At 37.1% G+C, this 23,211-nt stretch overlaps 1 protein-coding gene across 1 annotated transcript in view; it reads right to left on the reverse strand.

Moving 5' to 3' along the window:
- The window catches only part of FBXL17 (F-box and leucine rich repeat protein 17), a gene marked incomplete at both ends in the record, with an annotated part of 549,061 nt that overhangs the window by 519,987 nt on the left and 5,863 nt on the right, over nucleotides 1–23,211 (reverse strand). The window contains one exon of the mRNA XM_084233627.1: nucleotides 2,662–2,784. Within this exon, the coding sequence (XP_084089753.1) occupies nucleotides 2,662–2,784 (123 nt within the window). The remainder of the gene's footprint in view (nucleotides 1–2,661; nucleotides 2,785–23,211) is intronic.

Raw genomic sequence — 23,211 nt, forward strand, 5'->3', positions numbered from 1 at the left:
GTATATAAATTATAATTCTTCGCTACTTCTATCAGAACACATAACTAATCTATATCTTAGAAAATATGATATCATTTTGTATGTCAGCACACCAACTGTCCCTATCAAATAGCTTTCCTCAGAGGACTCCAAGCTAAATACACATAACTTTAAAATCTATCTGGAGAAAAACTTACATGGCCATCTGAATTAAAAAAATAATAATAATAATCTACCTATACATATTCCTGACCTAATCACATTTTTAAAAAAGAAAAAGATAATTAACAATATTCAAGTCTTTTTAGTAAAAAGGGGTAGAAAAAAAGAAGATACATGATAAAATTTAGAACTGAAAAAGGAAAGAACTGGAGTATTGAGGGGTATCATGAGTAATAGCCAAGGCTGAAACGATTTATTTATGCTTGTCTGCATATGCAGACAGTTTCCTTCAAAACAAAAACTCTTAAGATACCTCTCCTTTTATTTATTTCTGCATTCAATTCCAGGCATAACAACCAGCAGAGACAAAAAGCCATTCACAGTCTGAGTTTTTGACAAATAGCTCAAAAATCCAGGAGTTAATGAAGAGCAAATGAATTAGCTCACATTACTTCTCACCGCTCTACCAGTCTTAACTAAATAAATAAATACTCACCATTCCCCCTGAAAAAAAAAAAACTTCATGGAACCAGGCAGGTTGATGACTAATTCTATAATTGTTTTAACCTCTTAAAAATGAGGGAGAAAAAGAAAATCTATTCACAAATGATCGGGAACTTGCTTAGTTTTTTTAAAGTTCATGTGTTACACACAAGCACTGACAGACAAAATCAGTGGTATATGAAGTTGACTTTTACCATCTCACAAAAACCTACTATTTGTACCTCTTTCCAGATCAGTGGCATCATTGCATGGTGAGACATCACATTAGTAGCTTGAAAGTGGCCAGAGTAGAAAATATTTGTATCACAAAAACTGGCAAGTATTACAAATCAGGATCAACTGCTTGTTTGATTTAAAAAATCAGTTGTTAAACATTTATCAGCATGCAATTACTAACAATACCACAGAAATAATTAGATCAAGTTTAGAACTACAATAAAATTTTATTTTGGGTGGCGCAGGGGTTAAAGTCTCAGTGCTATCAGCCACTATGGCATGAGCTCAATCCCTGGCCAGGGAGCTAACCCACATGGCACAGCAGACCTCTCCTGCCTTAACTGCTGCTCTCCTCAGCAGTGTATTTCAATAGATGTGTCTGTTCTGCTCCTCACTCTGTTTCTGGTGAATCCTCTCACCACCCTGCATCTCTGGCCTACACCCCAGTTCTTGTATACATAAATAAATAAAAATAAATCTTTAAACAAAATTTTATTTTTATTGAATATTTTCATATATTTCCAATGCCAACAACAATTTAAAGGAGGCATCCAAGTACAACAAATTGTTTGCAATAAGCACTATTAACTCTTTTTTTTAAAAGATTTATTTATTTATTTATTTATTTATACAAGCACGGGGTACATACAGTCAGAAGCACGGGAGGGTGAGAGAATTCACCAGTGCCAGAGTGAGGAGCAGAGCAAGCAGACTGATGAAGTACACTGCTGAGGGGAGCAGTGGGCAGCAGGAGAGGTCTGTGCGCCATGTGGGAGCCTTGCCCAGCGGCTGGGGATCAAACCAGCGCTGCAGAGGCTGCGGGCAGCTTCGCAACCCAGCGCTCAACTGCTGCGCCACCGGGGAGGCCCAGGACTATTAACTCATCCTTTTTCATCATTTTAATACCAATATACAAACAAATTGGGCAGTCGGGTACAATGGGGAGTATTAGAAAATTAATTAAAAAGAAAACTGCAAAAAAAAATTAGCTCATTATGTTCTATTTCTTTATAATAATAGTACAAAATACTCTTTATAGTATAATATTTAATAGGAACAGCAATAGTTTCAAATCATAAGGTTGCTTGAAAGATCAAATGAACTAATATGTATAAAGCAGAAAGAACAGTATATGGCATACTGGCAGTACTATGTAAATGTTTGCCACTATTTTATACTATTAACCTAATTTTTATAAAATGACTTCAAAAAAAGGAAGTTTAATAATTTTTCAAAACGTAATGAAAAGGGGGGGAGGAAAAAGAGGATTAAGAAGTAATACAAGGGCCTCCCCTGATGGTGCAGGCAGTTAAGCGCAGTGCTGTGAAGCTGTCCTCAGCACCGGTTCCATCCTGGCCAGACAGCGAGGGTCCCACATGGTGGGGGTCCCACATTGCAAGGGTCCCACATGGCGCAGCAGACCTCTCCTGTCTCACCCACTGCTCCCCTCAGCAGTGTATTTCGTCAGTCTGCCTGTTCTGTTCCCTGCTCTGTCTCTGGTGAATCCTCTCACCCTCCCACGCATTTGGCCTGTACCGCAGTTCTTATATAAATAAATATATAAATCAAAAAAAAAGGTAACACAAAATACGAATCTACACTAAAAAAAATACCTTCTTCACCATAAAAACCTAATTTTAACTTAACTTTTGACACAAAAAAATTACTAAGGTTCAGAATTATAGACTACAATCATCTAAACTATCTTGAAATAATACAACATGAAACATGATTTCTTTAGAGGACTAACGAGTTTTGGGGGGACCAAATTAAGCATTTCTCTAGAATTAGATGTCATACCTGTTGACGACTACTAAGATCCAGCTGCTTCCAAAACTGGAAATCTAAACAAAGGTCCCGCCAATATTTGCAAACCAATGATGCAGAAAGACAACGCTCATCCAGGGACAAATTGGAAAATATCTGTGAATGAAAAAGGAATCATATGTATTAAACATTTTAAAGGCACAAGAAAAGGTTGATATTATTTAGAAAAATTAACTTTTTAAAATAGAAAACATCTTTAATACAAATGGCCATTAAGGGAAGAGTCATTGTTAAGGACTGCCCTAAACAGAAAGTTGGGTAAAGGTGTTAAAAGGGGTTAATGTTACCTTTTGTGTAAGAAGAAAAGAGTAGAAGAGGGATAGACATGCATGTATGTGTGTGTGTGCACACGTGTGTGAGTGTGTGTGTGAAAAACACTGGAAGTATAAGCCAAAAACTAATGTGCTTACTTTTAGGACTAGAAAGATGAAACCAATGAAAGTCAGACTGTGCTGAAGTTACCTGGTTTTATGGTTTTCACTTTGGAACCATATGAACTTTTTATATGATTTTTTAAAAAATAAAAATAAATCTTAAGAAGTGCTTTAGCTCCCTGTATAATTTTCATAAACTCACAACTCCAATATAATCCTAAGGAAAATATATATATTCAACTACAGGACATCCTACAAAATACCTGATCCAGACTCCTGTGCGTGGAAGGAAAACTGAACGAAGGAGTTAAAAAGGTATAAACATCCAGTTATAAGATAAATAAGTATTAGGTATATAAGATAAATAAGTACATTACTATACAATATGATGACTATAATTAATACTGCTGTATGAACATACAGGAAAGTTACTGAGAGTAAAAAAGATCTCATCACAAGGAAATATTTTTTTTTCTCTTTTTCTATTCTTTTTATTGTGCCCATAGGAGAAGGTATATGTTAGCTAAATCTGTTGTACCAATCATTTCATAATATATGGAAATCAAAGCATCATGCCCTATGTCATAAACTTATAAAGCGATATATGTCAATTACTTCTCAATAAAGCTAAAATAATATTCATGAAAAATGAGGAAAGGGGGCCTTCCTGGTGGCGCAGCGGTTGAGCGCTGGGTTGCGAAGCTGCCCGCAGCCTCTGCAGCATCGGTTCGATCCCCAGCTGCTCCTGGGCCACCAGAGGAGGGTCCCGCATGGCGCGCAGACCTCTCCTGCCGCCCGGTGCTCCCCTCAGCAGTGTATTTCGGTCCTTCTGCCTGCTCTGCTCCCTGCTCTGGCTCTGGTGAATTCTCTCACCTTCCCGCGCTTCTGACTGTACCCAGTGCATGTATAACTAAATAAATAAATCTTTAAAGAAAAAGAAAAATGAGGAAAGGCTGAAAAATTAATAGAAGCGAGAAGAGACCAAGAACTGACTAATGCAACTGCTAATTAAAAAAAAGTATATCAATGTTGATTTCATAGTTTTGGGAAATATACTGTAGTAAAATAATCAAACTCAGGAAAATTAAAAGTATGTTTTGAGAATTCTGTATTACCTTTGCAATTTTTCTATTCAAAAGTATCCCAAAATGAAAGTTTATTCTAAAAGGAACTTTAAAAAGCAAAAATCATAAATAGAGGGTTAGAGTTAAGGTCATTTTTAAGACAAAGAGATGTATCAACAAATACAATGTATAGACTATATACAATGTATAGACTATACTGAGATCCTGCATTGAGCCAACTATAGGAAGAAACTTTTGATTCAATCAGATAAAACAGAAAACAAAATAGATATTAGATGATTAAAAGGAAAATATTCTTTGTTTCCTAGGTTGTGATTATATTGTGGCTATAGTCATACTGTGGTTATGTTATTTTTTTTTAACTATTATAAATGGTTTGTAGTTAGAGTATTTATCGCCAAGATGATATATTGAGCATTTGCTTTCAGATTTCTTTTCAAAAACAAAAAAAATTGGTGAAAGAAAAGAAAGGCAAAATATTGAAAACTGTTGAATCCAGTAAAATGATACATGGGGAGTTAACTATACTATTATCTACTTTGGTTTGCTTACATATTCAAATTTTCCATGATACTAAAGTGAAAATTTTAAAAAGATCATGTGCTTTAAGTCTAAATTGCCCTATCTAAGATTTGAATCATAGTCCTACAATTTAGCATCTATGTAAACTTAAGCAAACTATCTAATCTCTTCTTATCCAAATTTTCCCTTTGAAATGAGGATAAATAAGTATTTACCTGGTAAGATTACTGGAAGAACTAAAGGAGAATAAAGTTTTTTGGAACAGAGTAAGAAGTATACAAATAATCCCTATCATATCTATGACCTGAAATCATTTATCTCTGTGCAATCAAAAGTTGTAGCTATCTAAGCTAGAATCTCTTTTATGGTTGTATCTTGAGCCTTGGCAAACAACTACCTTCCCTTTCCAACTATTGCTCCCAATCAAAAGGTCAAGTGAGAAGTAAAAAATACGTGTAATAATCACCTAGTGAAACGTCCTATGTCAGGAAAAGATGCAGTTGGGCTCACTACATCCTTTCACTCCCACTCATGACAACGGAAACCTCCTCTGGACAACCTAGTAAGAGCAATAACCTCAGAACTCTAAAAGGTTAAAATGTGATGGACTAGGGAGGTGAACCAAAAGTTAAGGAATGTCCAATGATGATAATGAGTTTCCTGGGGGGGTTGGTTAGTTGTTTTTTGCTTTTAATCTCCCGGTTGTGGAATTGAAGATAGCCTCTATGCAAAATTGCACCACAAGCACATCCAACAAAAATTCAGAGTTAAGACTTCTTTTGAGACAGAAGACTAAGGAAATGTACCACACAGAGACAAAAAAATGTGAGAAGTGTCCTCATTTTGGGTTTACTTTTCTTTTCTGTCTTCTTCTACTGTTGCAGAGCTGTAACATAGCTGTACGTGATGCTGTATAGGTATCATGTAGGCACATGTCCTAAATATAAACCTTATTTCTGGAGGAAAAAAAAAAAACAAAACAGGAAGGGAACTCTGTGGACCAAGGAGTGTGAAAGGAATCCCCATTACCTTTTTCTTACTACTACTTTATAAAAGCTGTCCAAGTTAGGAAAAACTATAGAGCAGCACAGGTGGCTCTAACTCTGTAAGAAACTCCATCTCTCCAGCCAGAAAGCCTTGATTCCACAAGGAACCAAAGAACGTAAAAAATATATCTGAAAGAGATTTGGAAGAGGCCCCACTAAATCTATGTATGGAGTAACAAAAACCTAGTTAACTACAAAGCCACACATGTACAGAAAAAGCCCAAAGCCTAAAGAAAAAGCCATAAAGTTTTAGAAAGCTGAGCTGACATTATAACTATAGAAAAAATGAAGGTAAAATGAAAATTTAGTCTAAAAATAACATGGCTGATCACCTGCTAAACGAAACAAAATTCTCTGTACAATGCTAATTTTAAAAGGACCCAGAGTTTCTCATGATAATATCCAAAACACCCATGATATAACCCAAAATTACTCAATATAAAGAGGGAAAGTTCGACTAATCCCAAAGGAAAACACCATCAACAGTTACCAATTCGATCATGATCAAGATGACAGCATTATTAAAGACTTTAAAAGCTGCCATTATAGTCATATTTCATGAGATAAAGGTAAATATTCTTAAAACACCTACTTATTGAGACATTCTCAACTGGAAATAGAAAAAGGAATTAAATGAGCATTTTAAAACTGGAGGGGAAAAAAGTTAAACTAGACGGGCTCAAAAGCAGAATGGAGACAGCTGTGCAAATAATTGTATAATGAACTTGAAGATAGAGGAATAGCAACTAGTAAGAAGAAGAAAAAAAGAAAAGGCAAAACCTGAAAAGCACATCAAAGATCTATAAGAACACATCAAAAAGTCTAATCTTCATGTCTTGGAGTCCAGAATAAATGGAGAGAGATTGAAAAACAGAGATTCAAGATCAGCAAAGCCCAAACAGACAAAGTCAGAGAAAGTTATAATCAGCTACCTCATAATCAAACTACAGAACATCAAATATAAAGAAATAATCCTGGAAAATAACCATTAAAAAAAAGAATAACAAAGAGGAATATCAATTCAAATGACAGCAGATTTCTTATCCAAAACCATGCCGACAGGGGCCTCCCTGGTGGCGCAAGGGGTTAAGACGCAGCCTGCAAAGCTGTCCACCACCTCTGCAGCATGAGTTCGATCCCTGGCTGGCCAGGGAGCAACCCACATGGTGCAGCAGACCTCTCCTGACTCGCCTGCTGCTCCCCTCAGCAGTGTACTTCCGTCAATCTGGCTGTTCTGTTCCCAGCTCTACCTCCGGTGAATCCTCTCACCCCCCACACCTCTGGCCTATACCCCAGCTCTTGTCTGCATAAATAAATAAATATTTAAAAAATAAAATGTAGACCGCAGGCAATGAAGAAACATTTTTAAAAAGCTGAAAGTTGAAAGAATTATCAGTTCAGAATTACATATACAAGAATATCCTTCAAGAATGATAACAAATCTGATATCCAAGGAAAGCAAACCAAGAGCCTTCATAGGCAACAGAACTGCTCTAAAAGAAATGCTAAAAGGAAATTCTCTAAACTGAATGGAAATAACAGAGAAATTTGTAATTTCAGGAATGGAGGGAAAGAAATAGAAACAGCAATTGTCTGGGGACACACACACACACACACACACCCCACACCCACAAATGTGGGGTCTCCCCTGGTGGCGCAGGCAATTGAGCACAGCTCTGTGAAGCTGTCCGCAGCCTCTGCCATGCGGGTTTGATCCCGGCTGGTCGGCAAAAATCCCACATGGGGCAGCAGACCTCTCCTGTCTTGCCCACTGCTCCCCTCAGCACTGTGCTTCAGTCAATCTGCCTGTTCTGTTTCCCGCTCTGCCTCTGGTGAATCCTCTCACCCTCACGCAAATCTGGTCTGTACCCCAGTTCTTGTATGCATGAATAAATAAATCTTAAAAAAAAAAAAAGATATGTTTCTCTTTTTGTTATAGTTGCATTGGTAAGAGTAATCAAGGTATTCCATAATAATACAAGGATCAACTAACCAATAAACCATGCAATTCTGAATGTCTCTACACCTAACAACAGAGTCTTAAATATACAAAGCAGAAAGTGACAGCATTAAAAGAGAAATAGACAAAACCAACTATACTTGGGAACTTTAAAATTTCTTTCTCAAATCAACAGAACAAAGAGACATAAAATCAGCAAGGATTTAAAGATCAGAACAGTACTACCAATGCCTAGTGGACATTTGGAAAATATTTAACCCAATGAGGGCAAAATGCACATTCTTTCAAAATGGAACATATGGAATATTTACCAAGAATGACCATATCCTAGACCATAAAGCAAAACAACGTCAAATGTAACAGATTTCATATAAAGTATACTATCCGAAGCATCACTGAATTAAATTAAAAATCATTTTTTTTTTAAATCTGGAAAATACCCAAGTATTTGGCCATTAAACAACACATTTTTAAAGTGCTATAAAGAGAAACTATCAAGAAATGTAAAAAATGTTTTGAATTGAATAAAAATGCAAACCATCCAAAGCATTTAGAGTAGTACTTAGAAACATTATTAAATGTTTAAATTAGAATGTAAGATTTCAAATCAGTACACTAAGCTTCCTCCATAACAAGAAAAATAAGAAATCAAAACATAAGCAAGGGAAAGGAAAGAGTGGAAATGTAACAAACTGAAAATACAGAAAAATCAACAAAACCAAAATCAAGTTATTTGACAACAAAGCAGATAAAATTCTAGTTGGTCTCACCAAAGAAACAGAGAAAACACACAAATCGTCAAAATCAGCAAAATACTTCTATTAAGTCCTTAAAACATTTTTGTATAGGATAAGAGCTACTCCTCCCTTCATTACCAATATTGGTAATCTCTGCCTTTTTTTCCCCCTGATTAGACAAGGTAAGATTTATCAATTTTGTTGATCTTTTCCAAAACCAGGCATTGGTTCCACTGATTTTCTTTACTGCTCTTTGTTATGTACTTTCTTTTTTGCTATGATTCTTATTATTCCCATTCCTTTTACTTACTTTGGGTTTGACATGCTCATTTTTCCAAGCTTCTAGGGGTGAAAATTTAAATATATTAATTTATAGCTTTCTTCTTCGGTAAGTGAGGTCAGCAAATAGTTGCCATAGTGTCATGTTTTTGTAGGTCTCTCAAAAATACTCAATTCTGCCATTGTACAGTGAAAAGTACCCATAGACAATGCATAAATGAAAGCGCACAGCTGTCTGCCAATAAAACTTTATTTAAAAAAAAAAACTGGCAGCAGATTTGGCCAGCAATCTGTACTTTGCTGCCCTCTGCTTTGTAATAGTATCAGCAAAAAGTTATAAATTCCCTCTAATCACTTAGTCGCATCTCATAAATGTTGACATGCAATGTTTTTCATTTTCATTCAACTCAAAATATTGTCTAGATTTTCTTGAGATATTACTTTTGATGACAGGATTATTTAAAAGTGTGGACTGATACCCACAAAATAAAGCAAAAAAGGGAATTCCAAAAGTTTATCTCTCCACAAAAATTAACGAACCCTAGTGATTAATAAAATGTTATTAAAAAGCAGCTAGGAAAAGAGCACCTGAACTTTAGTATTTAAGGAAATCTCTGTAAAATCACTACTGCAACACTAAACTAACATACAAGAATAGAGACCTTACAAGATCGGTTCTGAAAAGTCACTAACAGTACCTACAGCAAACTGTAGGAAAAGGAAAAAATGTAGTTTCCAGAATTGACAAATTATAATGTTCAAATTGTCCAGTTTAGAAAAGATTATGAGAAGTGCAAAGAATCATGGACCATTTATAAGAAAAAAAATTAATAGAAATTGTCTTTGAGGAAACCCAGAAATTGTACTTACTAGAGAAAGACAACAAAATCAGCAATTTAAAATATGCTAAAATTACTAAAGGAAATCACTTACAAAGAACTAAACGAAACCATGAGAATCAGAGATCTCTCATGAAAGACACATTTCTAATTCTTAAAAAAAAAGGAAATTAAAGAAAGAAAACAAAAATTCTGAAATTGTATCATATATAACTGGAATGAAAATTTCACTACAGAGATGCAATATGGTCTCTATGTATTGGCCCCTAAATTGCTTCTTCATTGCAGGCTGAAACCTATTAAGCTTAAAAGCCCACTGGTGCAAAACTCAAACTTTTACATATATCCAACTCTTTTTAAGTTTGCCCAAATCGGGCCTCCCTTGGTGGCACAGGTGGTTGAGTACAGCACTGTGAAGCTGTCTGCAGCCTCTGCAGTGCCGGTTCAATCCCTGCAGGCTGGTGAGGGTCCCACACGGTGCGGCAGACCTCTCCTGTCTTGCCCGCTGCTCCCCTCAGCAGTGTATTTCAGTCAGTCTGCCTGTTCTGTTCCTCTCTGTCTCTGGTGAATTCGCTCACCCTCCCATGCATCTGGCCTGTACCCTGGTTCTTGTATAATAAATCTTAAAATAAATAAATAAATAAATAAATAAATAAATAAATAAAATTGCCCAAAGCACACGTCCCACTTGACAGCTGTTATCTATTGAGGTAATGGGGCCTTTATGTTATAGGTCCCAAGCCACTGTTCTTCTTAAGAATCCTATAACCCAGAGACTTCTGTTTTGCAGCTGAGTGACATCACCTAGTTGCATAAGCTCCCAAACTGAATCCTATCTGCCCTGGGAGTGCCCTTTCCTTCTGAATCCCCCTTCTCTTAGGCATTTCCTTGCCCTCTTCTCTTCAAGAATGATACACCCATTCCTCAATCACCTTACCCCATCCCCACCTCCTAAGCCCTACCCCAGAATAAGCCTCTGCAAAGGCTCATGCATAAGGGACTTCCCCTCTCATGCAACCAAGAACTGCAAATAAAGCATACTCCAATAAAGTTTGTGTGTAACCATCCCATGTGGTACTATCCCTTTCACTGATCAGCATCAAAATCCCTCACACCCTTATAAGAAAAAAGAATCAGGGCCTCCCCTGGTGGCACAGCGGTTGAGCGCTGGGCTAGGGTCCCACCAAAAAAAAAAGAAAAAGAAAAAGAAAAAAGAATCAGCCAAATTGAAGACAGATCAACTAAATTACCAAACAGAGAGATGAAAAGCCTAAAATACATGTGGGTTACCATCAGACACACAGACACACATAATACTAAGAATCACAGACAGAAAAAATATTGAAGAAATCATAGTTGAAATTTCCAAAATTTGATAAGAGATTAATCTAGACACTCACAAGCTTCATGACACCAATAGGATTAACTCAAAAAAATCTACATGAACATACATTATAATTAAATTGTCAAAAGGCAAAGACAAAGCATCCTGAACACAGCAAGAAAAAAGCAACTCACCATTTACAAAGAATCCTCAGTAAGATTAATAACTGATGATGACTTCTCATTGGAAACTATGATGAGGCCCAGAAGACAAAGGAATAACATATTTAAAGTACTGAGAAAAAACTTGTCAACCAAGAATTCTGTATCTCAGAAAAGATCCCTTCAAATTTAAATAAAGAAATTAAAATATTTCCATAGAAAGGAAAACTTTGAGTTTTGAAGTATACAGTAGACCTGCCTATAAGAAATGCTAAAGGGAATGCTTCCAGCTTATGAACGCACACTAGCCAGTAAGCTGACAACACATCAGAAATAAAGAATACCAATAGAGGTAGGTCTTTACAAAGGTATTTAATATTCACAATTAATGTATTTTTGGCTAGTATGCTTCTTTTCTCCACATAACTTAAAAAAGACAACTATCTAAAATAGTAATTATAAATTTGTGCTAATGGACACAAAAACAAAAAGGTAATACTCGTAACTAACCATAAATACAGGAACAATGTTTTCTATGTCATTGCAGCTAAATTGGTATTTGTAGTACAAATGTCTTCACACATAAAGTGTTAAAGCTTTATGTACTATAGTATAAATGTCTGGCTAAATTTTAATTGCCAAGACATCCATTTATGAAAGAACTCCACCTTGAATAAACAAATTGCTAGTTGTATGACACCGCTATGAAGAAAACACCTAGACAAGGAACTAGGCTGTCCTCACTCACCAAGGTTCCCCTTTCAGAAATCCCTTGGTAACCTAAATAACTGACATCTTGAGTAACTCCATTTCTCCTTTCCTACGCTTTTATGCTTTAAATTATTCAACAAAGGGTGAGTCTACAAAACAACAGATACTTCACCTTGGATTATATAAAGCAGAGACCTATGATCATTATCATTCCACTTCTCCACCTACCTATGATCTGGATATGCGACCCTAAGGTGTGCTATGTGCCTTTTAGGACCTGTGAGAAATAAATTTTAGTACTCAGAGCTCCCTGATGATTTCTATTGCAGTGTGTCCTGCAATCATAAGAACCACAAAAACTGGTCCAGCCATAAATAAGGTGCCCAGTGAGAGAATTGTCTGTGGGCCTTACTACAAGTGATATGTGCCTGGGCAAGTGCTACAGGCATTTCAACCAGGGGCATCAACAGGCTCCAAACTAACAGAACAGGAGCAATTCAAATGACAGTCTATAAATCTTGACATTAATTACAACCCTAAAAAACACTGAGAAAGCAATAAATAATTGTGTGTGCATGTGCATTTACACACACAAACACACACACCAGAAGGAGACAGGGAATAAAATAATATATTAAAAATATCTAACACAAAAATGTAATGAAAGAATTCATAAAACATTTAAAAAGAGAAAAATAACAAAATGGCAGAAGTCTTTCCTTATCAGTAATCACATCATACAGAAATGTTAATCTCTTCCATTAAGAGACAGAAAATGAAAGAATGGAACAAAAACACAATTCAATTATATCCTGAACAAAAAAGGGTGGAAAATATATTCCATGCAAACATTAACAAAAAGAGAGTTGGAGTGTTTCTAACTAACGTCAGACAAAACAGACTTTCCGACAAAAAGGAGAAAAAAAAAATTTGTGGAATGGTAATAACCACTCCAGTAAGGAGCTACAAAATTACATGTATATACCTAAAACCAGAGGTCCAATCAAGAATGAAAAACTGACAAAATTGAAAGTAAAAATAGATCTACAATACTATGTTGAGACTTCAACATTCTATTTTCGATAATGGATAAAACAAGACAAAAGATAAACAAGGAAACTGAAGACTTGAACACCATGTAAACCAACTAGGTAGGCCTAACATTTACAGAACAGTCTACCCAGCAACAGCAGAATACAGATTCTTTTCAAATGCATATAAAAAATTCTCAAGATAGAACATTTATTAGGCCACAAATCAAGTCTCAATAAATTTTATTTTTTTTATTTTTTTTAAAGATTTATTTATTTTTTTATGTATAAAAGCACTGGGTATAGTCAGAAGCATGGGAGGGTGAGAGATTTCACCAGAGCCAGAGCGGGGAACATAACAAGAAAGTACACTGCTGAAGGGAGCAGCGGCTGGCACAAGAGGTCTGCGCGCCATGTGGGACTCTCGCCAGGTGGCCAGGGATCGAACTGGCGCTGCAGAGGCTGCTGGCAGCTTTGCAACCCAGCGCTCAGCCACTGTGCCACCGGGGAGGCCCTCAATAAATTTTTAAAGACTGAACGCATACTAAATATTTTCTCTGAACAAAATGAAATGAAATTAGAAATCAGTCATAGAAAGTAGTTGCAAATTTTACAAATATGAGGAAATTAAACACACTTGTAAATAAGAAAAAATCACAAGGAAAAATAGACAATACTTAAGATGACTAAAAAGGAGATATATCTATAAACAACTATATTAAAAAAACAATAAATATCTTGAACCAATAATATAAAGGTCCACCTTCCAAAACTACAAAAAGGAGAGGAAACCAAACACAAACCAAGCAGAAGAAATAAGGATTAGAACAAATATAAATGAAATAGACTAAAAATAAAAAAAGAAACTTTAAGTTCATTTTTTTTGAGAAGATAAGTAAAATTTACAAACCCTTAGCTAGAAGAGGGAACCTAAAAAGACAGAACACTCAAATTACTAAATTTATTAATGAAAATGGAGACATCACCATGTAAAAGTAGAAATATTTATAGAAGAATACTATGAACAACTGTATGTCAAAAAATTTGCTGACCTATTTTATTGTCTCCACTCAGTTTTCAGAAATCCCCCCAAAGGTAGCAATTTCTGCACAACAGTCTCCCCATGCCCTTGGCATACACACAAACTACAAAAGACCAGACTCACAAAAATACAGAAAATTTGAATACACCTCGAACAGGCAAAATGACTGTATCAATAATCAAAAACATTCCAACAAACATGTCAAGGAACAGATGGATATTTCAATAGTGATAGTTTCAAAAACACCAATCTTTCCTAAATTCTTCCGAAAAATTTTATGACAGAAAACTTTGACTCATTTGAAGATGTCAGCATTACCCTGCTATCTGAAACCCTAATCAGACCCTTACAAGAAAACTACAGTCCACTGTCCATCACAAATGCAGAAGCAAAATCTTCAACAAAGTATTAGCTGAGTCCAGCAGTTTATTGAAAGGTATTATACACCATGGCCAAGGGCGATTTATCCTAGAAATGCGAAGGTGGTTCAACATGCAAAAATAAATCCATCATCACACACTATTAAAACGAAAGTTGTTTTTTTTAAATGACCATTGCAATTGACTCAAAAAAGCATCTGACAAAATGCACACACCAAAATCTACACACCATTCATCAGTCTTCCTTAATTATGGGTGTCAGAGGAGATTGGGAAACACTGAGAAAACTAGGAATAAAATGAAACTTCTTGATAAATGGTTTCTTTAAAAAACCCACAGCTAGAATGATACATCATAGTAAAAGAATGAACATCTTTTTCTGAGATAAGAAACAAGACAGAAATGTCTGCTGTTTCTACTTCCATGCAACATTGTACTGGAAATGTCCTCTACTTAGAGATATCATGAATCTCATACACAGAAAATCCTAAAAAATACAAAAAACATAGAGCTAATAAGCAATGTTTCTATATCCAAGTGATGAACGATTCCAAAGTGAAATTATGAAAGTACCTGTATTTATAACAGCATCAAATAATCAAATACTTTTATTAGTTTCCATCTCTTTATGTTGACATTCCCTATTTGTTGGGTCAGAGTAATTATAATCTCCCATAATTTGAATAAGATTTCCTTCCACTCTTTTAACATCTGGGTCCACTCAGTTTGTCTAAGTGCTTTCTCTCAGCATGTGTTTCATAATTTTTCATTAAACAACTAGACATTTCATAACAGCACAGCAAATATGGAATTTATTGTTCAGAACTTTAAGTTTGAAACTTTTTTTAATAAGTTTTAAAAACATTTTTAAGGTTTTTTTTTTTTTTTTTTTTAAGTTTCCCTGGCTTAAATGGAATCTATGGAATCTATGTCCCTTGCAATGTGAATGCCTCTGCTCAGGTTTGTTTTTTATTTTTTTTAAAGATTTATTTTATTTATGCATACAAGAGCTGGGGTGTAGGCTAGAGGCACAGGGGGTGAGAAGATTCACCAGAGACAGAATGGGTAGAACAGGTGGATTGACTGAAATACACTGCAGAGGGGAGCAGCGGGTGAGACAGGAGAGGTCGGCTGTACTGTATGGGTTAGCTCCCTGGACAGGGATCTAACTCGTGCTACAGTGGTTGTCAACAGCTTCACAGTGCTCAGACTTAACCCTGTGAGCCATCAGGGAGGCCACTCTGTTCAGGTTTTAATTCTTATTTATATTTAGCCTGACTTTGTAGGCTTTCTAACCCTGTACTTGAATAGCTTAATTTTCAGGCAGTTATTTGGGCAAAGGTATACGCAAACATCTACAGTCTGCTTGTCAATCTGTGTGAGACTTGGGAAGAGCACAGTAAAGGATTAGTCAATACTCAAATCAGTACCTTGGTGAGAATTGGAATTGGAAAGCCAGCAGTTTTTCTACAAGAGAATCAAATTCAGTTTGGGGCAGTGAGTAAAAGACTGTATTTGTCAACTAAATGTAGAAATAAACAAGAAAATACATATACAAGTGTCAGAATGAGTAGGGTACTAGCCAGAAATGTAAGGAGTCTTGCCATTTGCTTACTTTCAGCAAGACACTCACAGGTCTTTCTGCCCATGCGCGCTGCCAGCTGCACAGTAAGCCAGGGAGATATGGAGACCTTATCCCTTTATGATTCCCTCATTTCTAACATCTGTTTTTGTTTGATTGCTTGTTTTTGTTTGCTTCATTTTTTTTATTGAGGTAATACTGATTTACAATATTTACACTGATTTGCAACAAGATCACACCTCTTCAGATACATGTCACCACACCCCCACCGAGAAACCCACAGTCCTTCACTGTAGTCCACTATGCCCACCTCCTAACACTTTATTTCCCCCATCTCTTCACTCCTCATCTTGTAGCCCCAATCTATAGCCAAATTTCTAAGACTTAGTATTGGTTTGGCTTTGTCTGACTGTGCCAGAGGCATCTCCATGAAAGTGGGAGGTACCCTGTTTCCCTACCCCATTTAATGAGGGTCAAACTGAGTAGCAAGGTGAGACACAGAAGAGAGACGCTGAGATAAATATGGAGAAGGGCTCATTGGCACCTGTACCAGTGACTTAGAGGACATGAAAGGAGAAACATGGAAGAGAGACATGTAGAAACACTTGAGAGACATATGGGAAGACTGATGATGGGCAGCTTTTTATCTTGATTTATACTTTCATTTTGCTTCTTTTATCCCAGACTTGCCTGGGCACTTTTGCCCCATTCCTAAGGTTCTCTGCCAGAGTGTACCTAAAATTTGTGGCAAGCTTTTGGGTTTCAGCAGCCCTGCTTTATGTCATCCCTGTCTGACTGAACATTTATCCATGAGAGATGAGTGACTTTGGGTGTTTCATTAGGAAACTATTATCCTTTTTTCTCTCTTCATGCACACCAAATTCTATTATTTATTTTACATTAAGTCTCCTTTGTCTTTGTATGCATGAACAGCAGGATTCCTTTAGAGGGTACAAGTTTGGGGAGCCAGAGGCACCCCTTGGTCTACCCTCTAACATGACACTTTGTTTCTCTATATTCCACACATGAACGAATAACCATTGTATTTTTTAAGGTTTATTTATTTATACAAGAACTGGGGTACAGGCAAGAGGTGCGGGAGGGTGAGAGGATTCACCAGAGACAGAGCAGGGAGCAGAACAGGCAGATGGACAGAAAACACTGCTGAGGGGAACAGCGGGTAAGACAGGAGTGGTCTGAGGCGCCATGTGGGTTTCTCCCTGGATGGTCGGGAATCGAACTCGTGCTGCAGAGGCTGTGCACAGCCCCACAGCGCTGAGCTCAACCTACTACACCACCAGGGAGGCCCCATATGTTATTTCTTTTTCTGAAAATGTACACGTCACTTTTTTTAATAAATTATTTTATTTTATATAATTCTTACATCATTTTTCATTTTTGCATAATGTATGCATTTTCATTTTGGTTATATTCCCCATACAATTCCCACCCCCTTTTTCTGACCCTAATCTCTCTTCTCGTCCCACTGTGTGTCTCTGGTCTATAGTTGCTTGTTGATTTTGATTTTTACTTTATTGCAATTAGTCTTTTTCCTGGTCCCTTATTTAGGTTTCCTAAATTCCTGCTATGAGTGAGACCATCCCGTTTCTGATTTATTTCACTTAACATAATCCCCCTCAGTTCCATCCACATTGTTGCAAATGGCAAGAGTCCTTAAATTCCTGGCTAAAACCCCACTCATCCCAACTGACACTTACAAATACATGCTTTCCTATTTGTTTCCACTTTTAGTTGACAAACACAGACTTGTACTCACTGCCCCTAACTGAATTAGATTCTCTTGTAGAAAAGCTGCTGGTTTTCCAATACCCATTATATTTTTTGTAAAGATATATTTATTTATGCATACAAGAACTGGGGTGCAGGTCAGAGGTGTGGAGGTGAGAGGATTCACCAGAGACAGAGTGGGGAACAGAACAGACAGAGTGGGGAACAGAACAGGCAGACTGACTGAAATACACTGCTGAGGGGAGCAACGGGCGAGGCAGGAGAGGTCTGCTGCGCCATGTGGGTCACCTCCCTAGCCAGGTTTCGAATTTGTGCTGCAGTAGCTGTGGACAGCTTCCTAGTGCTTCCTCTTCACCCCTTGAGCCATTCTTGCCAAAGGTACCGGGTTGGGGAGCACAGTAGGAACCCTATGGAAGAATGTAGACTTCCACTATTCTATTACCTGAAACTCTAGAAGGAGGTTTTCCCTAGGAACAAATGCCACTCTATTTGTAGCCTGCCTTCAGTCAATTTCCAAACCCAAAATGTTCTGTACAATTTTGCCCAGGTTTATATTTTTTTGTATGGAAAAGATTCACCCAAGTTTTTCATGCAGCCAAAGCTATATCTTTCTCATATGGGTATTTTTATATCTGTCCCCCTCATTTCATAGATAAAGAAATTAAAACTCAGGGTCACTTGATCATTTGCTTAAGGTTAAAGGATTATGTGGTTTTAAAGAGCTAATTTGTCCTTTAACAAAAAGAGGATATATGGGTCATAGTCTTTGAAACTCAGAAGGATTTTGTTCAAAACATGTCTCACTTTAGATAGCACCTTCTTTGGTTGTGGTTGTCTCTTATATGAAAGTGAGATAATCGTTGTCATTTGCAGATATGGTGGACTGAGATGAGTATCATCTGTCCAGATAAAAGGGGATTTATGAAATGGGTGACACAAGATAAAAGCAGTACCAGTGAAAATGGATGAGTAAAAAGGCAATATAGCAAACTGAACTACCAATGCATATATAATGGTCTTTTAGACATGGCTTATCATACACAACCTGTACACAATGGCCCCCAATGTCTCTATCCCCTGATATTTACACCTGTATAAAGTAGTCCTCTCTTCTTGAATGTAAACTGGATTAAATCATTTATAATGACTAGAGCATGGTAGAATCGTTACAATGTAATTTCTGAGATTAAATAAAAAAAACAAAACAGTGGCTTCCATTTTGGGTGTTCTTCAATCTATTGCTGATGTGGGAGGAGGGAGAAGAGAGAAAAGGTGAACTGCCATGTTGGGAATAGCCCTACAGAGAAGCCCACAAAGGACTGAAGACTCTGGCCAAAAGCCAGTGAGTACCTGAGTTCTGTCAACAACCAGAATTTTTGAGCTCAGCAAACACCTTGATTATAGGCTGAAAGACGCTGGATGAGACAGAGCCAGCTAAGTTACACAGGGGTTTCTATATTCTGAAGCTAAAATAATGAATGTTTCTTGTTTAAACTGCTAAGTGTTTAGCATATTTTTACACAGAAATACATAAACATGTTTTAAAATTCATTTCTCTTTGTCATTAAAGTAACATCTCATCTGGTGGTGCAAGGTAAGTTAAGTCTCAGCACTTTAAAGCTATCCCCAGCCACTGTAGCACGAGTTTGATCTCCAGTCAGGGAGCTAACCCACATAGCACAGGAGACCTCTCCTCTCTCACCCGCTGCTCCCCTCAGCAGTGTGTTTCAGTCAATCCACCCATTCTGCTCCCCACTCTATCTCTGGAGATTCCTCTCACCCTCCCCCCACACCTCTGGCCTGTACCCCAGTTCTTGTATCCATATATCTTTCAAAAAAAGATAATAACTTCTCATACCCTAGCCCCTCAGAAAAAAACTAGTCCTGGGCCTCCCTGGCCTCCCTGGTGGGTTAGGTCTCAGCGCTATCACAGTGTAGGCCCACTGGGTTTGAGAGTCTGGGTTTGATCCTAGGCTAGGAAGCTGGCCCACATACGGCATAGCAGATCTCTCCTGTCTCACCCACTGCTCCCCTTAGCAGTGTATTTCAGTAACCCCACTCTGTCTCTAACGAATCCTCTCACCCCCATGAATACCTCTGGCCTACACCCCTCCTGAATTGCCCACTGCTTCCCTCAGCAGTATATCTCAGTAGATCCGCCCGTTCTGCTCCCCACTCTGTCTCCGTTGAATCTTCTCACCCACCTGCACCTCTGGCCTACCCCATAGTTCCTGCATGCATAAATAAATAAATCTTAAAAAAAAAAATCCACCAAACCAACAGTTACATTTAGCCATGTCTTTTCTAAATGAAGAGATTTTATCTATACCAAATAATACTGCAAAAAAGGAGTTAAAGATTTAAGCAGACAAGCTGAATGCAAGTTACAGAAAGATTTGAAACGAAGTAAATGTGGGTAGGCATTTTACATAGATATTATTTCACATAGTACCTGTGTGTCAGGTACTATATTATGTGCTGGTAGAGATACAGAGATAATAAAGACACAACACAATATTCCTGAATACATATTGTATGATGCCATTTATATGAGTTTCTAGAAAAGGCAAAACAGAGGCAGAGAGCAGATTAGTGGTTGCTTGGGTCTAGGAGTAGAAGCAGAAATTGAGTGCAAAAAGGCACACGGGAACTATTTAAGTGATAGACGTGTTCTAGAAGTGGATCGCAGTGATTACTGCACAACTCTATGCATTTTATAATAATTCAAATTATATACTTAAAAAGAACTATGTAAGTTACTTATTTTAAGTCCACAAGCTCTGTATTTATTTCTATCATTCTATTATCTTTCTTCCCATTTTCTTTGAATTCCTGTTTGAGAACATACACACACACATAAACACACACACACACACCAAATTTTAGTTACTAAGCAAATAATGTCCAATAGATTCAAAATAGAACCAATCTCTGAAATCATCTCAGAATTAACTATTTCATCTAAGTTCAAATTTTCTGATCTTTTCACTTTTTTGCCCCTGTACCCATATATTGCTTCTTTCTTAAATATTGAGTACATTGCCTGTTAAATGTTTGAAAGTAAGATTTACTAAATGGTCTGGTAAATAAGACACTCCCTAAAAAAATAAAAAATAATAAATCTTATTTATAATAATTTTCCAATCATACAGCCATAGGAAATCACAGATTTTAAAATATTTCACGCAATTAAAAACAATTTCTTATAATTTATTCAAACTTAGAGCACAGCAATACACAAACAAAATCTCAGTTATTACTAAAGTGTTACTCTATAGCAAAGTCAGGTATGAAATTTATGCAAAACTAAGTTTTATTCTAAAGTCCTAAAATTCAAAAAAAACAAGCTTCTTTTTTAAGTATTTTGGGAGACAGTAAGAAACACTGTACCCTTTTGACATATCTCCATTGTTCTTTGAGCATTTCCTTGTGTTCTAACATTTATCTTGTGCTTTCCTTGTCCCCATCCCTGGAATCAACTATTTTGCCAAGAAAAACTGAATCCTTTAGTGGAGAATTGATATTTATAAGCTAAGATCTGGAAGTTAAGAATAACTGCTATTGAGTATTGCTGCTCCAGCAAGGCCTTGTCAGTGGGGACAGCTAGGGGATGCACGCATGCATGTAACCAACTCCCCCATGACAGCAGCTAGCTTCTTCCTCTACACAGATGCCCTTACCATACCACTTGGGTTCCAACTCAGTCAAGATTTGCGCAAAACTCTTGATAAGCACAAAGTAGATATTTAGCCAGAGTTAAGCAACTTTTTAAGAAACTTATGCTAATATTAAATGCTTCTATATTTGCCTTCACTTACATCTTCCTTTACATTCCCCATCATTTATTTATACAACCTGGTACCCCAAGCTGGCAAGGAACAGCTCAAGGATATCTCCTTGATATCCTTGACAACTACTCATTAAAGACAACAAAATTTACAGGCTTCTTAAAATGAAAAGGAAAAAAATCTCATTTTTGGTAGTCTGATTAAGTTAATCAAGATTACTTGATAGGGCCTGCCCTGGTGGCACAGCAGTTGGGTGCTGGGCTGCAAAGCTGCCCGCAGCCTCTGCAGTGCCAGTTTGATCCCCGGGCCACAGGCGAGGGTCCCACATGGCGCGACAGACCTCTCCTGCTGCGCCCGCTGCTCCCCTCAGCAGTGTGTTTCATCAGTATGCCTGTTCTGTTCTCCGCTCTGGCTCTGGTGAATTCCCTTACCCTTCCGTGCTTCTGACTGTACCCAGTGCTTGTATAAATAAATTAAAAAAAAAAAAAACTTAAAAAAAAAATACTTGATACTCTTCATGAAATAAGTCTTGAAACTGACTTCTTACGGACACTATTTCAGCCATTCCAAAGCATATTTGGAACTCCAGGGACACACTGGAACCTTAAGTCAAGCATTCATGAAATGCTACATGTAACTTAGTTTCTCTTACCCACAAGTAATCTACATGCAATGCTTTAGAAAGTGGAATTATTTTTCTTTGGCTCTCATTCCCTTGTGCTTTTCTCCTTATTTTCATATCTGACAAAACAGATCAGGTAATTAAGTTTTCCGCCAAAGTACATTTTCTTTTCTAAAACCTGTAATCACTAGAGTAAGCTATTGGTAATAGATCTATAAAAATAGGGGCCTCCCTGGTGGCACAAAGGGTTAAGACACAGCACTATGAAGCTATCCACAGCCACTACAGCACAAGTTCGATCCCTGGCCAGGCCAGGGAGGTGACCCACTTAGCATAGTAGACCTCCCCTGCCTCGCCTGCTGCTCCCCTAAGCAGTGTATTTCAGTACATATGCCTGTTCTGCTCCCCACAATGTCTCTGGTGAATCCTCCCACCTACCAGATCTCTGGTCTGCACCCCAGCTCTTCTATGCATAAATTTAAAAATCTTTTAAAAAATCTGTAACAATAAAGATTTAATATCTACTGACACATTATCTGAGATTCATGCATAGTGAAGCAGTTTTCTAATGGTAGAAATGGGTTTGGAGCTCCAATCTGGTTTCCTTCGAAAAGAAACAGATCTGCTGACAGAGAGCAGGGTATCTAAACACATACCATACAAAGTCTTTAAAATTTAAATATAGATTTCAAAATACCAAGTTAATCAAATAGTAACTGCTGGAAAAATATTCCAGAGCTACCCATTTGATAAAATAGTTCCATAAGGACTGTACTACATAAAAATCTAATTGTACATCAATACACAGGGTGATTTAAAGTTATTTTTTTTAAGCAGGTAGCAAAGGAGATTATTAATATGATCCAAAATAATGCATTAACCAAAGACCAACTATAAAATGCTTCAGTACTTAAGAAAATGCTATTCCAATAACTGACCTTTGAAGAAGCCATTCCCAGCTTCTCAGATTTCTTATATTTAAAGTCCACAATACAGACCCAATTATAAAATTAGCCTCTGACTCATAATGGCTTAGAAGTCATCTTGTGTGTGCTTCCTAAATCACCACCACCATCACCACCACCACCACCAGTTCAGGAATCTCTTTCATAAAATTTCTGAGAGATCATTCAGGCCTTCTTACACTGTATATTGTACAGATCTCTACTCTGAAAACACTGAGCTGGATTCTAGCCCATCTAAAATGTCTTAGAGGCATTTGGGTTGTTTCTATATCTTAGCCATTGTAAATAGTCCTATAATGAACACAGAAGAGGAGGTTTCCTTTCAA

This window comes from Talpa europaea (assembly GCF_964194135.1).
Source record: "Talpa europaea genome assembly, chromosome: 5".
Taxonomy (NCBI): Eukaryota; Metazoa; Chordata; class Mammalia; order Eulipotyphla; family Talpidae; genus Talpa; species Talpa europaea.